This window comes from Ovis canadensis, chromosome 25 (assembly GCF_042477335.2).
Source record: "Ovis canadensis isolate MfBH-ARS-UI-01 breed Bighorn chromosome 25, ARS-UI_OviCan_v2, whole genome shotgun sequence".
NCBI lineage: Eukaryota > Metazoa > Chordata > Mammalia > Artiodactyla > Bovidae > Ovis > Ovis canadensis.
Genome location: NC_091269.1, coordinates 35,526,041 through 35,546,715, shown reverse-complemented (window position 1 = coordinate 35,546,715; position 20,675 = coordinate 35,526,041). Strand labels below are relative to the sequence as shown.

At 43.1% G+C, this 20,675-nt stretch overlaps 1 protein-coding gene across 2 annotated transcripts in view; it reads right to left on the bottom strand.

The window, feature by feature from the left end:
- ARID5B (AT-rich interaction domain 5B) overlaps positions 1-19,405 on the bottom strand; it is a 192,357-nt gene extending 172,952 nt beyond the window's left edge. Inside the window, exons 1-2 of one of the 2 annotated variants that reach the window (XM_069571754.1) lie at positions 18,885-19,405; positions 18,214-18,468 (exon numbers count right to left, since the gene is read on the bottom strand). In XM_069571754.1, coding sequence (XP_069427855.1) covers positions 18,214-18,468; positions 18,885-18,905 — 276 coding nt within the window. In that variant the 5' untranslated portion in view covers positions 18,906-19,405. Of the gene's footprint in view, positions 1-16,984; positions 17,283-18,213; positions 18,469-18,884 lie in introns of those variants that run through there. The other variant, XM_069571755.1, reaches the window with a different exon arrangement.
- Positions 19,406-20,675: the final 1,270 nt, after the last annotated feature.

Sequence of the window (20,675 nt, the reverse complement as noted above, 5' to 3'; positions counted from 1 at the left end):
ATGGAACATACCTGTGTTTTTACACACTTAGGAGCCTGTTTAATTATACTAGTTATAGGTCCTCATTCCCCTTCTCCCTATGGACTCATCATCACACCAGACACAATGCCCTTTCCAGCAAAACTCCCCTAATTCACTGGTCAAGACATGAAGTTTAAGAAAGACTCAATATAACTTATTGACATGGTCAAAGACTAACAAACCTTTGACGGATTAAAGTGATCAGCTATCTACTATTAATGCATACGTCATCCATAATTAAATGCCCAGAAAAGTGGGTAGGTATTTGGAAGGAGCCACTCAAGGAAAATACACAATAACAAAAAAAGGAGAAAAAAAAAAAAGAGCAAGACAGGGTAAGAGGATTATCTTCCAATCCTCACCAGACTAACTTTATGCTAAAGTGACTGTTTCCACTGACTGTAGTGGGCATCCTCTATGAAGGTGCCCAGTGATCCCTAGCTGTCTGTATTCATGCCCTTGTGAGATCTCCTCCCCTTGAATGTGGGCTGGACACAACGTCTCACATCTAACAAACAGACCTATGGAAAAGTGATAGGATTTTAATTCTGAGATTAGGTTACAAAAGGTCTGTGGCTCGTGGTTTGCTCACATACTGTGAGGGAAGCCAGTTCCCATGTTGGAGCTGGCCTGTGGAGAAGCCTGTGAGGCATGACAAGGAACCAGGGAGGTCAAGGTCCATGGCTAACAAGGGAGAAGGGTCTCAGTCCAACAGCATAGGGGCAGACAACTGAGTGAACTCAAAAGTAGATTCTAGCCCAACGGAGCTTTGAGATGAGCAAGGCCCAGCCGGGCACCCTGAATGAAGCTTTGAGAGACCCTGATTCAGACACACCTAGCTAACCTTTACCCAGACTCCTGACTTACAGAAACTATGAAGATAATATTTTAAGATGTGAAATTTGGAGTAAGTTGTTACACAATAGAGAGCTAGTATACTAGTCTTTAAACACAAGATACTTTTACACATTTTTGTGTGACAATGAAAGTCTGTGAAACAAGTTGCTAAATAACAGTTTCAACTACGTCTGGAAATTAATTTCTGCTAAGAAACTGACAAGCCAATGGGAAAATGCTTTATGCAACTGCCTAAATCCTGGAAAAACTGCCTTCACAAGAGATATTCTCTTTTGGGGGGTAGCCACAGAAATTTCCCAGAATGCCATAGAACAATGTAGGGGGCTTCCCTGGTGGCTCAGACAGTAAAGAATCCACCTGCAATCCAGGAGACCGGGTTTGAACCCTGGGGTGGGCCGATCCCCTGCAGAAGCAAATGGCTACCCAATCCAGTATTCTTGCCTAGAGAATTCCATAGACAAATGAGCCTTGCGGGTGGGCTATATAGTCCATGGGGTCTATACAGTCTATATAGTCCATGGGGTCAAAGAGTCGGACACAACTGACGGACTGAGCATATAGAACTATATACATGTACCTGTCAGGATGGAAGGGCCAAAGTAAAATATAAACCTGTCAAGTAAAGCTAACTTTATCTCTTCTAAGCAACGAGAGGAAGAACAGCCAATATTACTCATCTCTTTATCACCCCCAAAGTACCCTGTACTAATAAATATTGGTTGAATTGAACTAAGTTTGCAATCAAAAGCCTGTATTTAAAAATAGAAATGGCGTGCCTTTAAGAACAATATTACATCCTCAGCTATTGCAGAAGAATCCCAAGCGTCCTCTCTCTTGCCCTCCTCTCACCTTTTCAAGGGCCTTGGCACAGCTGACCATTTAGACACTGTCCTGCATACACATACAATCTACAGGTCCTGCAAACACATAATCCTCTAGTCCTTGTGGCCAAGATCAAGGCAAGGCTTCTCTTTGCTTTAGCCAAAGAGAAAAAGGCAGAAAACAGCCTTAAAAATTAAGGTGAAAAAATATTAAGACAACTGAGGTATTCAATATTCTGACATGCTGAAAATGTTTTCACTCCACTGCTTTGAGGGGTCATTTGAGGAATTCTGGGGGTCAGGAGTGATTTGAACACCTGCTTGGCTGTCTATTGAATTACTGATCTAGTAACATCCAAAATGTGGAGAAATAGGACCTATAACTATAAAGAAAAAAGCCACAGCCCATTGATCATTTTAAAAGACACTACCGTGTGTGTGATTCATATAATTTGCATTAGAAAAAACCATCTTCCGCCTTTTTACTAGAACCTCCTCCTTGCCTGCCCAGATTGTTGGGGCTGCATATTTTACAACCCGATGCATTGTTGCTGAATTCACATTCAGCCCCCAGGAGCACAGAACACAATTAGACTATTATGAAGAAGGTCCGCAAGAAACAGAATGGAACAGATTATTTCACTTAAGACATACAGAATTCAATTATTTTCTGTATTTACAACCCATGTACACTAGATTTTGGAATAATTTGGTGGGGAGCTTGAGTACTATAGCAGTGTTTTCATCTGAATTCTAGTCATCCGATATGCACTGTGGGATTACCCCAAAGCTAAAGGATTTAATGGCCCAGCAGGCAGTCTCTGTTTTGAAGATCCTTCTTCTAAGCTCCCCCAACTATTCTGGCTGGGACCCTATCCCTTTATATCCATTTGCTGATGCTTTCTGCTTTTAAAAAGAACCTGGCATTACACATCTTAAATTGGTTTGGAATGCATTCTGTACCACCACCACCAAAAGAAGAAGAGGAGATGACAGAGGGTGAAACTAGTTTCCAAATTAGGGGAATTAGGGGTGTTTTGAAGAATAGGAACTAGGAGAGACTTTTTTTAATGGTGGGAAATGAGGATATTTAAAATAAATTCAGTGCTGTGACATTCAGCACATCAACATCAGATTTCCTGGAGGTTGCATCATGAAAGGGGAGAGACCTGGGAAGCACCAGGTCTGAACTTCCTTTGGCACACTGAGATGGGACATCTGGAATGCAGGTTTTGTCTTTTGACTCCCGTGTCATTTTATTTTGTTGTGGCTGATGGAAGAAATGCCTCCTCGAGGTTCTTTAAGACCCAAATGGAATAGAGCTCAACAGGCTTGAGGGTGCCCCATTCATAGGGACAGGAAAGCTCAAACACGCATCAAAGAAAACTCTGAACCTAAACACAAGAAAAATCTTTTGGAGAATGCAGAACCAGAAGTTTAACTCTGTTTAAACTGATAATTTTCTTAGTGTGTGTGTGTGTGTTTTTTAAAACAATAGTTAGAAATCCAATGACTCAACCAATAAATTACTTATTAAGGTGATATTAACAGTCTTAGCAACGTGACAGACTTCATGGAGACAACAAAGTTAGGATTTGGTCCCAAACCAGGAAGGGCAGGGTTGATAACTCACATCTGCTAAAGGCCTGGGTCTGCTATTAGCCAGACCACGGTTTGGGGCTTTATGTACATATAAATCTCATTTGATAATCACAGCCCACTAAGACTAGCCTATTTCACAGATGAGGAAACAGGGACCCCAGGAAAATTCAGTAATGGACCAAGATGACACGCAGCTAAGAGGCAGAATACGCATGCATGCGTGGTTCCACCAAGCTTCAAGACGAGGAGCTGATATCCTAACTAGCAAGAAGCAAGACATGTGAAATTACTAACCAGCCCTGCCTCCAGGTTCAAGTCCAACCTGACCTGCTAGACAACCCCAGGTCCGGCCCTAGTCTACCTCACTGTCCACCAGACCCCTGCTGCTCTGCCAAGGGCAGACCACTTCCAATACTGGAACGTCCTGCCTTTCTATTTTTCTGTGGCTTCTCCTGCCTCCTCTCGCACTCTCATCAAAATCTCCACCCATGAAAGCCCTAGGTATTTTTCAAGGGCCTGATGAACACAAGCTCCCCTTCTCCAGGCTGCCCTCAGCATAGCTGTAGGCCACCTCCGGCCTCACTCACTCCTTTCTCTCCACATTTCCATCCCTGCTCCTTTTCTGACTCTGGGCCCTAGTTTGTGCATCCAGCAATTCCTTCCATCCCTCCAGACTCTCTGGCTGGAGAGAATGAGGAGGGTTTTGTCCACCAAGCTGCCTGAGCGCCTTCCTTTGCTGCCCCTTTAAGACCAAAAGGTTCCTTCTGCTTCACTGCACAAAATGGGCCGAATATGAGAAAGTTTTAAAAACTGTAATACTCCAAAGCTTTGCTCTGAAGAATGCAAAGTGGCAGTCCATGGCCCACATCTAGATCAAAGACACATTTTATTTGGCCCCTAGTGTTTTTTAAACATTGGATGGAATTGCCAACTGTAACTACACAAAAATATGGCTTTTGGGCACTTCTCTTGAAAAATGGAAAGATCTGGCAACATCAAATGACACTGCTGCCCTGCAATGATGGGCAGGGCCTGAGGAGCAACGTACAGACAAGTCACTGCCCCCTGGTTCTTCCAAGCATCACATGGTCTTCCAGCCTTGGCTCCACCCACTTTGGCTTCCTGAACGGGCCCACACCTGTGCCTCTGCTCTGGGTTCCCCTCTCCCCTCTTCAGGTAAGGTGGATTTTGAACAAGACCTTGAAAGATGGATACAGAGGTTGTGCTATTTTATTACTTCACGGGGGAAAACCCCAGCAGATTTTATACCCCCTTTCTGATACAGCCCCGTTTCTTCGGCTTGTTAGCAGGACAGCACGAGGGTTTTGCCCTCTGTGTTCTGGAATCAAGACAGCTCGAGCTCCCATTTAGTCTCATTCATCATTTACCTGATGAATGCATTTACAAACCTGGACAGCCTAGCCTCTCAGGTTGCCCTCTTGCAAAATGGGATGACTACCTCACAGTATTATGGTTACACCAAAGGTCCAAGTGAAGTTGTCAGCAGCGGTTTTACTACTACCTTTATTAAGACCATTTTAGTACAAATACCTAGAGTCTGTCATAACGAGTGAAGAAACAGAAAAACAAATATTGTACATTAACTCATACAAATGGAATCTAGAAAAATGGTACACATGTACCTATCTGCAGGGCAGGAATAGAGACGCAAACAGAATGGACATGCGACATGGGAGCAGGAGACAGAGAATAGTGTTGACATATATGACTACCACGTGTAAGAGATGGCTCGTGGGAACCTGTAGTAGCACAGGGAACGGTGCTCTGGGATGACCTAGGCGGGTGGCGCGCGCGCGCGCGCGCGCGCGCGCGCACACACACACACACACACACACACACACACACACACACACACACACACACACACACACACACACACACACACACACACACACACACACACACACACAGCTGATTCACTCTGTTGTAGGGCAGAAACCAACTGCATTGTAAAGCAATTATAGTTCCATAATAAAAAAGAAGCCATTTAACACCTGAAACTAACACAACACTATAAATCAATCATACTCCCAATAAAATTAAAAAAAAAAAAAAAGAAACCAAAAAAATCATTTTAGACCAGGGGTCAGGCAAATGTTTCCTGTAAAGGGCCAGACAGTAAATATGTTAGGCTCTGTGCATATGTTCCAACTATCCAGCTCCTCCAGGATGGTGTGAAAGCTGCCAGACTGCTGTGGCTGTGTGCCAATAAAACTTTATTGACAAAACAGGCAGTAGGTCAGATTTGGTCCATAAGCCTTAGTAGGCCTTCTAGGCCCCATTTTCTACTTGTCTACAGCCATTCTGATGATGTAAATCAGCTCTGAAGATGCTGCTGCTGCTAAGTTGCTTCAGTCGTGTCCGACTCTGTGCGACCCCATAGAGGGCAGCCCACCAGGCTCCGCCGTCCCTGGGATTCTCCAGGCAAGAACACTGGAGTGGGTTGCCATTTCCTTCTCCAATGTACGAAAGTGAAAAGTGAAAGTGAAGTTACTCAGTTGTGCCCGACTCTTAGTGACCCCATGGACTGAGCCTGCCAGGTTCCTCCGTCCATGGGATTTTCCAGGCAAGAGTACTGGAGTGGGTTGCCATTGCCTTCTCTGAAGGTGCTACGAGGGGGTTAATGGGATTTAAAACAATAGCCCTCTTCAATGGGTTTCCGTGGGCAATGTCTAACCCGTTGATTGGATTCACCAAGATTAGGTTCAGCTCAGAAATCATGCCAAAAGGAGAATGCTCCCACCTCTACATCCTACCAAGAAACCTCATACCAATCGTCACCAGACTCTCTCTAGCCCTGAGTTCAAAAGGCCTCCACAGATCTTCCAAGTACGACCAGGCACCCGTGTCATAGGTCCCTGTATTTTGCCTTTACCAGGCTAACCGGGCCACAAAATCACCTGTTTATTTTGGATTGTTTGATTAGCCTTGCCTGTACTCCCCACCCAACAAGAAGCCCCAGGTCAGCAGGAGCTGCCTGATTTCCTACCTGTCTCTCCAGGAACCAGCACGACCTGCACACAGACGCCACTCTGGAGGGCCTGAGGCTGGGTCTCCTTGCCTGTGAAACTGCAGAGGTGCCTGGCGCCTCGCATGCGCTTGTGGGAGCAGGTGAAACGCCTTAGTGCACAGGTGCGTGGTATTACCATCAAATTAACGCGTGTCTCAGTTAACAGCCAATCTGATTGCTTAGTTCTGAGATGGCAGGATAGAAGCTTTTAAGAACCATATGCTGAATAAATTAATAAAAGACCAAAAGAAACTTTTCATAAACACTCAAACAAACTATAAGTCAGTATATATTGAAAATCCCGATTTTAATTTTCAATCTATTCTAAATAGGGGAAACACAAAAATCACCTGGTGGAATTCAGAACCAGGTGTTTTCAATTCTGCCTGAGTCTTACCTATATGTGACTTTGGCTAAGTTACTTAAGACCTCTTTCAGACTCATCTGCCTCATCCATCAAGTATGGAAATATCACAATACTACCAACCTTGGAGAATTTCTTTGATAATTAAATGAGTATTTATCTGTTAATATATATATAATGCCTGACACGTTATACTCAATAGTCAAAAACGTTGTAACTTCACTGAAAACACTGTGGGTAAAACTTTTGCAAATGGTTTTAGAAAAGAGCAAGTTAGGACACTTTCTTTGGCTTGCGCATCTGGAAGGAGGTGTGAATGTGGTTCCAAGGTGACAAGCATGGAGATGGGGTTTCTCTGTTCTGGATAAATCAATCAGGCTGCCTCTTCCTTCTTCCTATGGGAGAGTGAGTAACATGAAAACAGAAACCTTTATCTGGGCATCAGTCACTGTGTTCACTGTTATATCCCAGTACAGGGAACCCGCACATAGTAGGCTTGCAATAATCATTTCTGAATTAAAGAAATCATCCATGAATATCAGATGGTGGCAGAAATGCCAATTCCGTTTATCACCAAGAATGCCATCTTGGCAAAGCTTTTCTTGAGACAATATAAATATCCCTATCAGAGGGCCCACCTGGCTCCAGGAAAACAATTGAAATGAGGGCAATAAAGGTGAGGTCCAGAGGGGACCTGAATATCAACCCTGGTTTCCATGTAATCACTCACTCTTTGGTTAAGTATCTCATCATTAGAATAAAGGCCACACCCTTCTTCAGTGATTTCATAAAAGTGATGTCCCACAGAGCCACTGCTAAGGCCTACTAGTATAAGCCTGCTGGTGCAGGACCATCCTGCTGGGATGGCCCACCTGAGCATACCCGTGGGAAACACTTGCCTGTTTCCCTCAGACCATCACCTCAAGAGAGCACTCCTTTCCCGAAGCAGTAGACCACTGTACCTGAGGGCCTGGGTTCTGGTTCTACTCGTCACTCACTAGCTCTGAGCACATCCCCAAGACTGTTCTGAGCCACAGTCTCTTCATCCATTACATAAAGGGGGCTTGGCTCGAACAGCCTGTGAGGCTATTAAAACATCCAAGGCTCATTAGACAGGAGCCTTTCTCTTACACAGCCATGGCAAGTCTTCATGGTCATCTTAATAACAAAGCCAAGAGCTGTCCGGCCAGTCCTGCCTACCACCACACGTGTCTGTACAGATGGCAGAGGCGCAGGGACCAGCTGCACCCATGGACAGGCCAATGTCACAGCCGGGAAAAGGTCACAGGGCATTATCACAACCAACTCCGCATCAGACTCCCTCACCACAGGTCAGGGGCCCTCACTCCAGAGTACGTTTCCAATCGGAATGCTGCCAAAGTTGGGCTGTCACAGAAGAAAAACAGCTAAACCCAGGCCTTCATTAAGGAAAGTCTGCCATGCGGTGCTAAGTCGCTTCAGTCATGTCTGACTCTTTGTGACCCTACGGACTGTAGCCCACCAGCCTACAGGCTCCTACAGGTTACCATGCCCTCCTCCAGAAGATCTTCCTGACAAAGGGATCAAACCCGCATCTCTTAAGTCTCCCGTGTTGGCGGTGGGTTCATTACCACTAGCGCCATCTGGTAAGCCCCAAGGAAAGTCTGAGGACAAGTAGTAAGTGAGAACGTTTTAATTATTTGGTACATCTTGCTACTTTGCCTTTTTTCCCCAATGGTACTCAGAGCTGAGCTCAAAGTAGGTGATGGCAAGTAAAGCTTGGACTAAAGGGAAAACCAAAATGATTTCCATTTCTGATGTTCCATGAGGAATGTGGAGCAGCCTAGCAACAAGTAACTTGGTCAGTTATCTCTGTAGTGTGCGTGGCTTCCCTTGCGGGAATAAAACACACACAAACACACAACACCATATACACCTATCTGTATATATACACACACACACTTTAACATATATATATATATGCACACACATTTTTGAGCTTCCCACATGGCTCACTGGTAAAGAATCTGCCTGCCAAACAGGAGACGTGAGTTCGATCCCTAGGTGGAGAAGATACACCGGAGAAGAAAATGGTGAACCCATTCCAATATTCTTGCCTGGAAAATTCTAAGGACAGATGACGCTGGTGGGCTACAGACCATTGGGTCACCAAAGATTTGGACACGACTTACTGACTAAACAACAAATACATATTTTTTAACATACTCCTTATGAGGAACACACAAAAATAGCAAGATTAAATTATCTGCACTTAGTTCTTTGTCTCTAGTTATACTGTATTCTTTTGTGCTAGTAAAACAATATGTGCTTTAATTAGCAAATATCTGTAAATAATTTACTTGCTTTTCAAATCCAACAGAACAATGGGGTCGATTTTCACATACATTTATCCAGCACGCATGCTGGGTCTTAAGCCAGACTCTCCCATTGTTCAATAACTACATCAAGCTGTCCAACTCTTGCCGCTCTCTATGGTGCAGGGGTTGGGGGGTAGGGGGCTAGAAGCCCAAGTCTCAGAAGCCACTTGCCATTTTGCAAGACTTCAGAAGGCAAGCACATAGTGCTGTCCAGCCCAAGCTACAGCAAACTCTTATGATCTCAAACCCTGGAGCCTTCTGCTAGGGAAGTGGAAGTGTGCCAGGGCTAAGGGCACTGGAGTAATGGCTGCTGGGTGCAGGCGTTCTGCTGCCCTCTGCCCCCAGACAGCGTGAGCCCCAAAACGTAAGACACGACGTATGAGGTCCGTGAATCACAAACCTCATCTAGGCTCTGCAGGGTTAAAACTGGGCGCCGTGTGTGCAGTGCAAAGAAAGATGTTAAATCAAATGAGAATGACTGCTCTAGGACTGGAGGCACTATTATTTTGAATAAGATTGAAAAGGCCAGAAAAAGCAATTCAAAAACATTTCAATTATGTATTTCCCAGAACTACATCTTTGAGCAACTAATGCAAATGTTACCACCACAATAAAACTTCTTCCCACATAAAAGCATATAAAACAGGTTGAACAGCATATACTTTATATATCATATGCATATTTTTGACTATTAATAAAAAATTCAAAATCTATGTATGCTTTACTCTCCTAAGCAATACAGTAATTATGATTAAGGGACAGGCAGCACAAAAAGAGCCAATTTATCTTACTCGTGCTCAGGAATACTATTGTGTAACTAAGCAACTAAAGACAAAATATGGTCTAATTAATTCACTCCTATGCTTATTTAAAAGACACAATTAGAACATTTTTATTTTCCAGCCTGCACAGTAGCTCAACATGCTTGAGGGTGTAGAAAGCAAAGCCTATTATTCTCAAAGACAAGAGTTTAATGTTTAGTGCCACTGATCAGGCTTGGAACTCAACTCTGGGGAGGAGGGGGGTATATCATAGTCAGGGTGTGCTGGAGTCATGAGAAAGGAAAGGCGGTGGGGGGGTGGAGGGACATTTATGGGGCCACTAGACTGACCAGCAACATGTGGTTTCTACTCCCACTTTTTCCTCTCTGCACATGGACGGAGATGAGACCCTGAACATGATGGTCATGTGTGCAAGGACACTCACCACTGTGAGTCAATTTTATACAGCCACCAAGATTCTACAGGAAACTCATGCAATTAAGCCACACATCCTGGTCTGTGTGATAAATGTCAAATATCCATCTTTAATGCAGCTAACAGTGCATCTGATTTTAAAAGCAGAATTAATTTACCCAAGTATGTACTAGAGACTGATGCCATTAGCATGTTCTAAGGCACCCTTTCAATAATTGCATGTTTGAAAAGTGTCATCCAAATGGACGCTCACAGTCCAGGACATTAGCCGCACTCTTTGAAGGCCCAAGCCTGGCCCAAGTTCTAACCTCCAGGAAGCCAGTAAAGATCACGGTACTGCTAGAAAAAGCCAAGCCATCTGCACACAAGGGCACAGGAGCAGATTTTTCAAGAAATGCAGGAATCTATGACCACATTTCTGAGGCCAATGAATCCTTAAGCCAACAATCAATCAATTTATTTTAAATTTATTTAAAAGCCAAGCCAATGGGTAATCACTAGCTACAATATTATTCTAAGTGGAAGATGGCAAATATCCAACCACCCTGGCTATAAAAAAATGACAAGCAAATGCATTTGATTCCAGCGATTATATCCTGGATATTGGTTAAAACTAGGCTTTGATAAATGATCCTGAGTCCTATAAAAAAACTAGATGCCACTATGAACAATGGTATGCTTTATTAATAATTAATAACAAAGTATTTATTTACATGTATGGACTCATGTACTTCATAAAAATAACATTTCCTTAGTATGCGCCTGACACTCAATGTCAAGAGAGGTTTTAATTGCTTACAATTTTGATTTGTCATTGGACATATGGCCTCATCAAGACCATCGGTCTGAGAAATATGCTAGTTTGCAGGAACTGCCAACCAACACTCAAGTAAGAAGTGACTTTTCTTCCCTCAAGTTTTATCTTTTCACAGTTTGCCACCCAAAGCCTGACTTAAAAAAAAACAAAAAACAATCTTTACTTATTTTTTAATAAAATTGCTTTTGGCCACCCCACATGGCTTTTGGGACCCTAGTTCCCTAACCATGGATTGAACTAGGCCCTTGGCAGTGAAAACAAGGAATCCAAACCACTGGACCACCAGGGAACTTCCCCAAAGTCCTGACTTTCTATGGACTGAGAGCTGAAGACTGGAAAAGTGCTCAAAGAGGTGGGAGATGCTGGCTCTCGCCTGACCATTCAGTCCCATATAGTCATTCATTTCTTTGGTGAGTTCTCCTAAAAAGAAACCTTTTGCACTTCTTCACACCTTATTTTGCAAAATGATAATAGATTTTAGAAGAGAAAGAAGTGTGAGGTGGGCTGCTGGAGCTGGGCCACAGGTGAATGACCTGTGAGAAAGAAAGAAACTGGGCCAAGCTTAAAGAGAGCAGGTTGTGGGGAAGACGGTGTTTTAATTATGTCATTCAGTCCTTCAATAGATACTTGACAAGGGCACTGAGTACTGCGCAGAGACCCAGAGGTGAGTAAGGCACCACCTTCCGCCCCTAATAACAGCACCGCAGTGGGAGCAGAGATGATGGGGTGATGAGCACAGAAAAAGAATACAGATAATCCAGATAACCCAGATGGCACATGGAACACAGTATGCAAACTACATGGGAGGTTAAAACTAACCACTGGACTGTAAGCCCCCTGATGGCAGAGGTGCTTGTCTTGTTCACTGCTGTATCCAGGGGCCTAGAACAGGCTCTGGCACAAAGTAGGTGCTCTATAAGTATGCATGGGTTGAATGAACCTCAAAGGTGAAGGCAGTACTTCCTAATTTCCAGAAAGATAATAAAATACTACAAATAGTGACTTCATTTCATCTCCACTTAACTAAGGGACATAGAATCCGACAGCTTTTCTGTGACCAGTATCTGTCTATGGAAGCAGACTAAGGGATTTTTGAGGGTTGGGCTATTCTCCATTATCTCTCTACCTGGCTGTCTAGCACTTAGTAGGTCTTCAGTCAATGTTTGAGGAGATCAATGCATTCGTTTTCTAAAAACATGTAGACAGTGAGCTTTCTTCTGAAAACATATTGCATTTATTGTGAGCACAATTCACTAGTGTGTTATATAACATATTGCTTTTACATTTTTTAAAAACGTGTTGATCTCATCTCTCTATCAAGATTGATAAGCTTCTTAAGAAAAAGAGCTACATCATGCATTGTTTACATCTATCTCTGTACTTAGCAAAGCACTGAGCACATGGTTAGCAGTCAACAAGCAGCTTTTATTAACTCAGGATAGATGAATCCAACACTGGCTGGAATTAGGATCTTAACCACACAAACTAAAACTTAGTGTACATTTTACTGATTCTCAAATTTTCACATCCTAGGCTCAAAGCTGAAACAAAATTTTGTATATATGAATGTTTTTGACATATTAAAGTATTCCTTCTATTACTGGATCTTGCTCCAAAGCCACGTAAGAAAGACAAAAAGGTACACAGTCACATTCCTTATTTCAGATCAACTCTATAGGCCAGGGGTCAGCAAGCATTTTCTGTAAAGGGCCAAAGAGCAAATATTTTCCACTGTGTGGGCCATATGGTCACTGTCGTAACTGTTCAGCTCTGACATTATAGCCTGAGAGCAGCTATAAACAATATGTAAACAGTCTGACTATGTTCCAGTAAAACTTTATTTACAAAAGCAGACAGTGGGCCAGGTTTGGCCCTCAGGCCTTAGTTTGCTGATGCCTGTCACAGTCTAGTAAACTCTCTCCATATAATTCACTGGTTTTCACCCTGGTTCTAAAGGGCCTGCTATGCAAAGTATAAAGACATTCCTTCTCTTAGCTTAAGATCATTACTAACAATAAATAATAACTATTATAACAGCATCCATCATTTGTTTCAGGACTTTTAGTTTTACTAATTCTCCTGGCAAGGTAGAAAGCCTTTAAATCCATTTGACAGAAGAAGAAACTGAGGCTTAGAAAAAGTTAAAGAAATTGACCAAGGCTAGTGATGACACTGAGGTGATCTCAGAAACTTCTAAAAAATCAGCTCATGGATACAAACCAGAGGCTGAGAGGCCACCCACGGGTGAAGCAAGGACAGTCCGGCACCTGAATTTCAGAATGTGTCTGTGATACGATCAGGCAATCTTCTAAAAAATCCTGCTGATCCAGTTAACAGCATATTTCAATAATAAAATGTAAATCCTTAAGGAGCCTTTTATAATGGCAACACAGCTAAATCCACCATACGGATGAAAGCCAGCCTGATCTGGGGTGACTTGAATCACCTATATGTTCTAGTAAACTATCCTATACGTCACCCTCTCATAGAGAAAAGCTTTCTTTAGGAAGGTCCAAGGCAGTGGTCTCAAACTTTAATGAGAACAATAATATTAATATTAATGATAGTAATAATGAGTAAATTATTTTAGCAACTCTACTATCTCCCACCTTAGTTGTAAGCACTTTATATATGTATGAGCTCATTTAATCCTTAAAATAATCCTACAAAGTAGGTACTCTATTCCCATTTTACAGATGAGAAAACTGAGGCACAGAGTTTAAAACTTGCCCAAGATCCACACAGAGAGAGCAAGACAATTTATAAAATGCAGAATTCTGGATCCCAATTCCAGAGATTCTATATAAATTAATTTCAATAAGAGCTTGGGAATATACATTAAAAAATTTTTTTAACTAGATAGTAAGGCTGGTGATAGCCAAACCACCATTAGAAACCCTGGCTGCATGCTAGAATCTATCATGACCAGATATGCTTGATCCTGACTCTACAACACTGGCTTACTCACCTACACTCATATTGCAGGGGACCAGCAAGCCTTGTAGAATCCACCCCATGAAATTCAAGCTCGTACATCCACCTATTTTAAGAGGGTATACTGCCAATAGATTAAGCACTTGGCAATCTGAAAAGGAATATAATCAGAAGTTACCCAGTAACAGAGCCAATTACCCGCCTACTTTGCCATTTTCCTCCCCTGAAAAGCTACTGGCTGAATATGGCAATTGTAGGTAATTACCAGACACTTAACTCCTTGCATATGGCCCTGCTCTTCACTTTCATAATTCAAAACAGTATCATGATGAGGCCCAGAAGACTCCACATAGACCTAAGTTATTATGTTTCTTATTTATAAATTAAGAATATATAAAGACCCCTATAATCATAACTCCTTTCTATTCATTTAATTTATAAAGTATTTTGCCCATAATAATGTCTCGGTATATATAACAATCTCCAGTCAGCCTTACTATTATTGTTCCCTCCCATTTGCAACTGAAGAAACTGAGGCTCAGAGCATTTAGGACTGTTCAAGGTCAAACAAATAGTAAACTGTAGAATCAACATGTGACTCTCCGGAATGCTTCTCCTTCACACCAGCTGCCAGGACCCTAAGTACGTGCAGGAAGCAGTGATATAAGCAGTCCAGACATGATACTTATCTAAACTAGTAATAAATTGTTAATGATTATTAGTAATGGTATTACATGTAACTTACTATTATATGCCACTGACGAGGTTTATCTGAACTTTATAGAATAAGAATGATTCTGCTACCTAAATATCTGGTGACCTTTAGCAAAGCTGACTAACTAGTCATAGTTCTAAAATGTACAAGGAACTGCCCACATGAGTACACACTTCTAGAATGTAACATGATGTATTCAAGCTCTAGTTTCAAGAGTAGGTTTCAGCGGGAAAAATACACCAAACCTAAAATTTAAGGTCTAGATTCTAGCAAGTGACCTCTGACAAACCACATAATGTCTGCAAGCCTGTCTCCAGCTGTAAAATGGACATACAAAGTCCTGCCTTATCTAGCCTCCTACAATTACTGCAAAGATCAATAAGAAAATTTCCCTCCCACGCCAAAAAAAAAAAAAAAAAGTGTTCTAAAGATCATAGCACACCACACAGGGACGCTATTTCTAACCTCACACAGTGATAATTTTCCTGTTTTTAGAACTGACGTCTTCATATTTCAAGAAATCATAAAAAGACAGAATGGTTCTCTTAAACAAAAAAACCATCCTGAGTCCTGGCTGTCCTTTGGAAATGGATGCTGATATCAGCTCAATCAAGAAATTATTAACCTCCATTTAGCTACTTTAAATAAACTGCCCTGGCTGATTAAATGTGCTAAACATTTTCTCCAAGTAACAGTGCTCATCACCATGAAACCCTCCTCTTCCAGTTATGCACTGCAAATGGCAAATGCATCATTCAAAACTATTTAAAATCAATAATAAAATCATTTCACTGTATATAAACAACTTAATAGAGTTAAGTGAAAACAAAGCAAAGGTCTTAATGAGAGGGCCCTGTTGCCCCCTCTAGGTGCCAGAGGTAAATGCTGGTTTCTGTAGGCTCTCCTCCAGAGAAGACTGCTGTTGCTATTCTGCTAATGAATGACTAACTTAGGCCAGGGGGGAAATGACATCACCGGGGTGGAAAACCGATCTGCATTGGGAAACTTTCTACCTGCTTTACGTTTGTCATAATTATTTTGCACAATGTAGCCTGTATTTGCATAATTTTGAGGCGTGCCATTATCTCAATTGAAAATTGTTTTAATATGGCTGAATAATTCACAATGACATCAGCCAAAGTCCTAATGAAATATACAAGTATAATACAGCTAATTACCAGCCGTGTTAGCATTAAAAAACAAATCATGCATAATATTAGGCGATGTATATGCAGCTGAGGATTATAAATAGAGCCATCTCCCTCCCCCAAACCCCGAGAGTTTACTTTTAAATAGCAAGATTAATTTTCTCAGGTATGGCTCATATAGCAATGACGAAATGCAAAGATCATTAAAATGGTTCGCTTACATTTCCCCATAAAGAATATTTTTGTAAAAAATCGTGTATTTAAAAATATATCTATCCACTATCAACTGTTTTACCAGATGCAATCTTTGCCTAATATTTCTTTTACTCTTAAGTCAGAATTCACTATTTAATTACACAACAGAAATTAAAACTGCTCCAAGTGGGGTCAATTCAGGGTCTTTAAAAAATATTCCACTTTCAATTTAAAAAAAAGAGCGTGGCTACAAAATATCCCATAAAACACTGAATAATTTCCTTCTGGGTTTAGTCAGAAGTCTATTAGGCACCAGCTCTTTTCTGGATATTTAATCCTTCCCTTTTCCAGATCACAGGCCATGTTGAAGTAATAAATTTGAAAAGCAAATAATAAGAAATCAGGAGGGGGAGGAGGAGGAAGACAGCTGCGCAGGAAAGTTGGGTCGGGGGAGGGGGCCCGAGCTAGACCTTGGCAGGAGGAAAGAGCTCAACCTGTTGGTAGGTTGCAGGATTTTTCACAGTATTTCCAAACAACACCTTTGTAAAATTGCCGGCAGACTTCGGGAATTGTGAACGTTTAAAACCCAGAGCTGGCGGGGAGGGGGGAGGGCGGAGGGGCGGAGGGGCGGAGGGGCGGAGTGGCGAGGGGGGGGGTGTTGTTCGGGGAGGAGGGAGGGGCTTATTTCCGAAGAGGCAGATCGGAGAGCGAACGTTTTGACGAACTCCAGTAATTAAACCGGCAGAGACCACCGATGGGTAATTCGATTCCCCGAAGAAGGAGTAAACTGGAGATGCCAAAAGTACAATCAACTCCATCAGACCAAAGAATTCTGGAAGGACTGACTGGCAGGCAGCTTCGAGCTCCGCTCCGGGATGAGTTAAACGGGGAACCATTCATTTAACAAAAAGATCCTTACACCTACCTCGAAAGCTCGAGAGCCTGGAACAGACAGAGCTAGCTGCCCTCAAAAGTCTGAGTTTGATTACCGTGCTCTCGCTTGGACAACACAAAGCTTTGCCAGGCGGCCGCGCACCCTCCCTCCCCGCGGCGCAGTGGGCACAGCCTCCCCAAAATAGTTCCCCGGGTAGGTACCACGGCGCTGAGGTCGGTCAGCTGACGAGGGGAGCCCGCAGAACTGCGGTCACACATGAAATGACAGAGCCGAATAGAGGCGGCCGCCCCGGCGCCCGGTGACAGCGGGCTCACCTCGGGCGTCCTCCCAGGAAGGCGACGAGCGCCCCCGCGGCCGCCCAGAAACGTGCCGGGGAGGCTCGTTCCCTCTCCACCCTCCCCGGGAGCGCCGTCTGGGCACCGAGGACGCCGGACCCGCAGGGCCAGTGGGCGAGCACACACCCCTCTGCCTTTCCCTCCCCGGTCCGCGTCCCCCACATCCCCAAAGATCGCGCTGGAAGACGTCCACTTTGCGTGGAGTAATTGAAAAGTAAAACATCAAATGGTCTGTCCGGGGAGAGGGGGTGGGGACGAGAGATAGTTGTTAATGCTTAACGTGTTTGTGCCGGTTACACGACCGCTTTGAAATCCGCCCGGGCAGATCTGCAAGTTATTTGAATGTATTATTCCAGTACCTGTCATTTATCACTTTATTCAACACGTCTTTGCCAACTCAATAGCTTTTGATCTCACTCTGCCTCCATTTCGTAATTTCCGCCCTCTTAAACATATCAAATACTTACTTAAAAAAAAAAAGTGAACAATATCGAAACCCACCGAAAGAAATCCACCCATCCCCGACCAAGCCAGACTCGAAGGTAAATTTTCAAAAAGCAAAAAATATAAAAAGCATGTGATGTTCAAGCGGCAACAGAAAGATCACACGCGCGCGCGCGCACTCACGCACACACACACACACACACACACACACACACACACATCCTTGAACAAAACCCTTCTCAAACAAGTTATTTGATCTTGACTAAAATCAGCAGTTGGATCCTCTTTGTAAAGCTGACAGCCAAACTCTGACAATGGCAAAATACTCGAGCCCCAGCTAGTGGCGCTACCCCTTTAAAAAAGAAGTCGATCTTGCTCGCCTGCAGAAGTGAATACAGTATTTTCAAGCTTGCCCTGTAATAAGCATTACTACGGGAAAAAATAATGAAGAAAGAAAAGAGGGAGATATAAGTTTACCACCTCGCCATGGTCGCTATTTCTGCCCTGGGGAGTGTCTTCTGGGAGGAAATAAAGTTTAGAGCTGGATAAAAGTTGCCGGCTGGTCCTCTCTTCCCACAACAGCTGGAGCTCCGCTATGCAAATCGGATCCTTTGGCGTACATCTTACAAAGAAAAAGTCGCCAAGGGACAAAATTCTTGGTTTGCCTTCAAGGTGGAATTGAAAAGCCTTGTAGAAAATGTAAGGTCCGTGCAAGCCACACGGTGAGCCGACCCACTGCAGGGGAAAAAAAAGCACCAAATAAATAATGTAACCATCAGAGCACAAACGTCTATTCCCAGACACATTTACACACAGACATCCACTCTTAATACAGAAGAGCCAACAGATATAAAGCTGGGTGGAAAAATAATAGAGCCCACAAATTTTCTGCCTCCCTTCAAAAAAAAAAAAAACCTCCGGCCCCTCCACCCCCACCCCCTACCTCTCCATCTGAGGCGGTAAAATTACATTATGTATGTATGATCAGGGATTTTTTTTTAAACAATAAAAATGATTTGGGGGATGTAGAGGGTAAAAGTTTGGTGAAAAGTTTGTGGGGGGCGTGGGTGGGTGCAGAGGTGTGGGTGAGCCGGGGGGCTGGGGGGTGCCGGGGGGTGTCGGGATCGGAAGAGCGGAGGAGAGCGAAATACCTGGAGTGAGTTGGGCTCCATCTCGACGTTCTGAATTGATTGAACTCAACATTCTCTCCAAACTTGTTGGCTTGAATGGATTGCATCAGGTCCTGGAAGGGAGACGCATTCTCTGCCTTCATCCGGCGTACTGTCTCAATATAAAACTAAGTTCTTGCCTTCCCTTCGGCACTAAAATGATTGAAATTATGTCCTAATATTTCTCTGACGTCTCAATTTTCAGCTCCTGTCAGAACTATGTAGGTTTCCTTCCAAATGTAGGTTGATCAAATTCATAATCGACAGAAAGGCTCCGTCCGATCTCGGCGGGAAGCGGATGGATCAAGGCAAAAAACGTATAGGGAGCTTTGTAAAAATAAATTCTACCCTAAAACTGTGTGAAGATGCGATCTCCCTCTTCCCAATCTCTCTTGTCTAGCAGTGTCGTTTGATGAAATTTTTGGAGGAGACGAGAGCTAGCGAGCTCCGCTGTGCATCTGACAGGACCTGCTTGTATATGTCTAATATAAAGAACATTTCCTGCAGAGATTCCGGGGCGCTGCTCCTCTTTCTAATGCTCCTTAGCAGATTTGCTGTTATTAGACATGTAGATTTGTTTGATAGTTAAATTACGCTTCCTCACTGCCATGTTTTCGAGAACTAATCTGTTAAATTATCTTTTGATGCCTATTTACGTGGAAGGGAAAAGTGGGTTATCGATTATATAAACATATAAATATTAATGCATTTGTTCGCTTCGCAAAAAAAATACTCAGAAAAAAAAAACAGAACAGAAAGACAAGTGAGCAGCGCACACACATCTCAGGATTTTGCAAACAATATTGAACGGACAGCGACTGCATTTAGGGACTGGAACAATAAACGATGCATGATAAATCAATAAATGCGAGCAGCGAGTCTGCTCGGAATATGAATTCAGGCTCCTGGTTCTGCGTGTGCATTCTTTAATTTTGAAGTATATACATTAGTACGTGTTTACAATGCTGATGGACGCCAAGGGCGCTCTCAAATGATAATGTGTTTATATAACCCAGCGCTACAGGAATAATATACTGACTCCTACCCCACCCCCAACCCCTCCCCCGCCAAAAAGGGAGGGGAGCTTCCTCAATAATAGTTTGAAACTGAAAAAATCCATTTGCAAACTAGTTAAATACAACCAGAAATTAAGCTGTTGAAACCGGGGGCATGAACCGTAAGACAATAAAGGCTTTAAATGTGTATATTTATTGTTCTGGAGCCCTGGAGCATTGCGAGGTTTGCATGCACGGCTATTATGCAAACACAGAGAAACTTAAGAGCGACAGAACAAGGAACAGGCAGAGACTGCAAAGCCCTCGCTCGCTCCGACCCAGCTGCCGGTCCTCCGCCAGGCTAGATTGCATTTTCGCAGTGTTGATGTAAAATGGTGTACTCGCTTCCCCCACGCTCCCCCACCCGCTTCCCCGCTCTCCTCCCACTCCTTTCAGTATCACCCCCCCTCGCGATTTTATTATATTGGCACCAATCTTTCCAAAGTGGGTCTGGCATGCTAAAAAAGTAAACATGTACTATATGGGGAATAAGGTCTGTATAGTATGACAGTTGAAACTTGATCTGTGATAAAATTACAGGATGTTGAAATTACTAGTAAGCTATTTTTAACGCTTTCGCAACGTTTCACCTCTAGTCACAGCATCTAGTTGAAACAGGATTACTTTAATGAAAATTATATTCACATGGCTGAAATTAATACACCCGGCAGAGCACAAATGCCTAATATTCAGTGACTTGAGGTGGAAAGACCCTCTG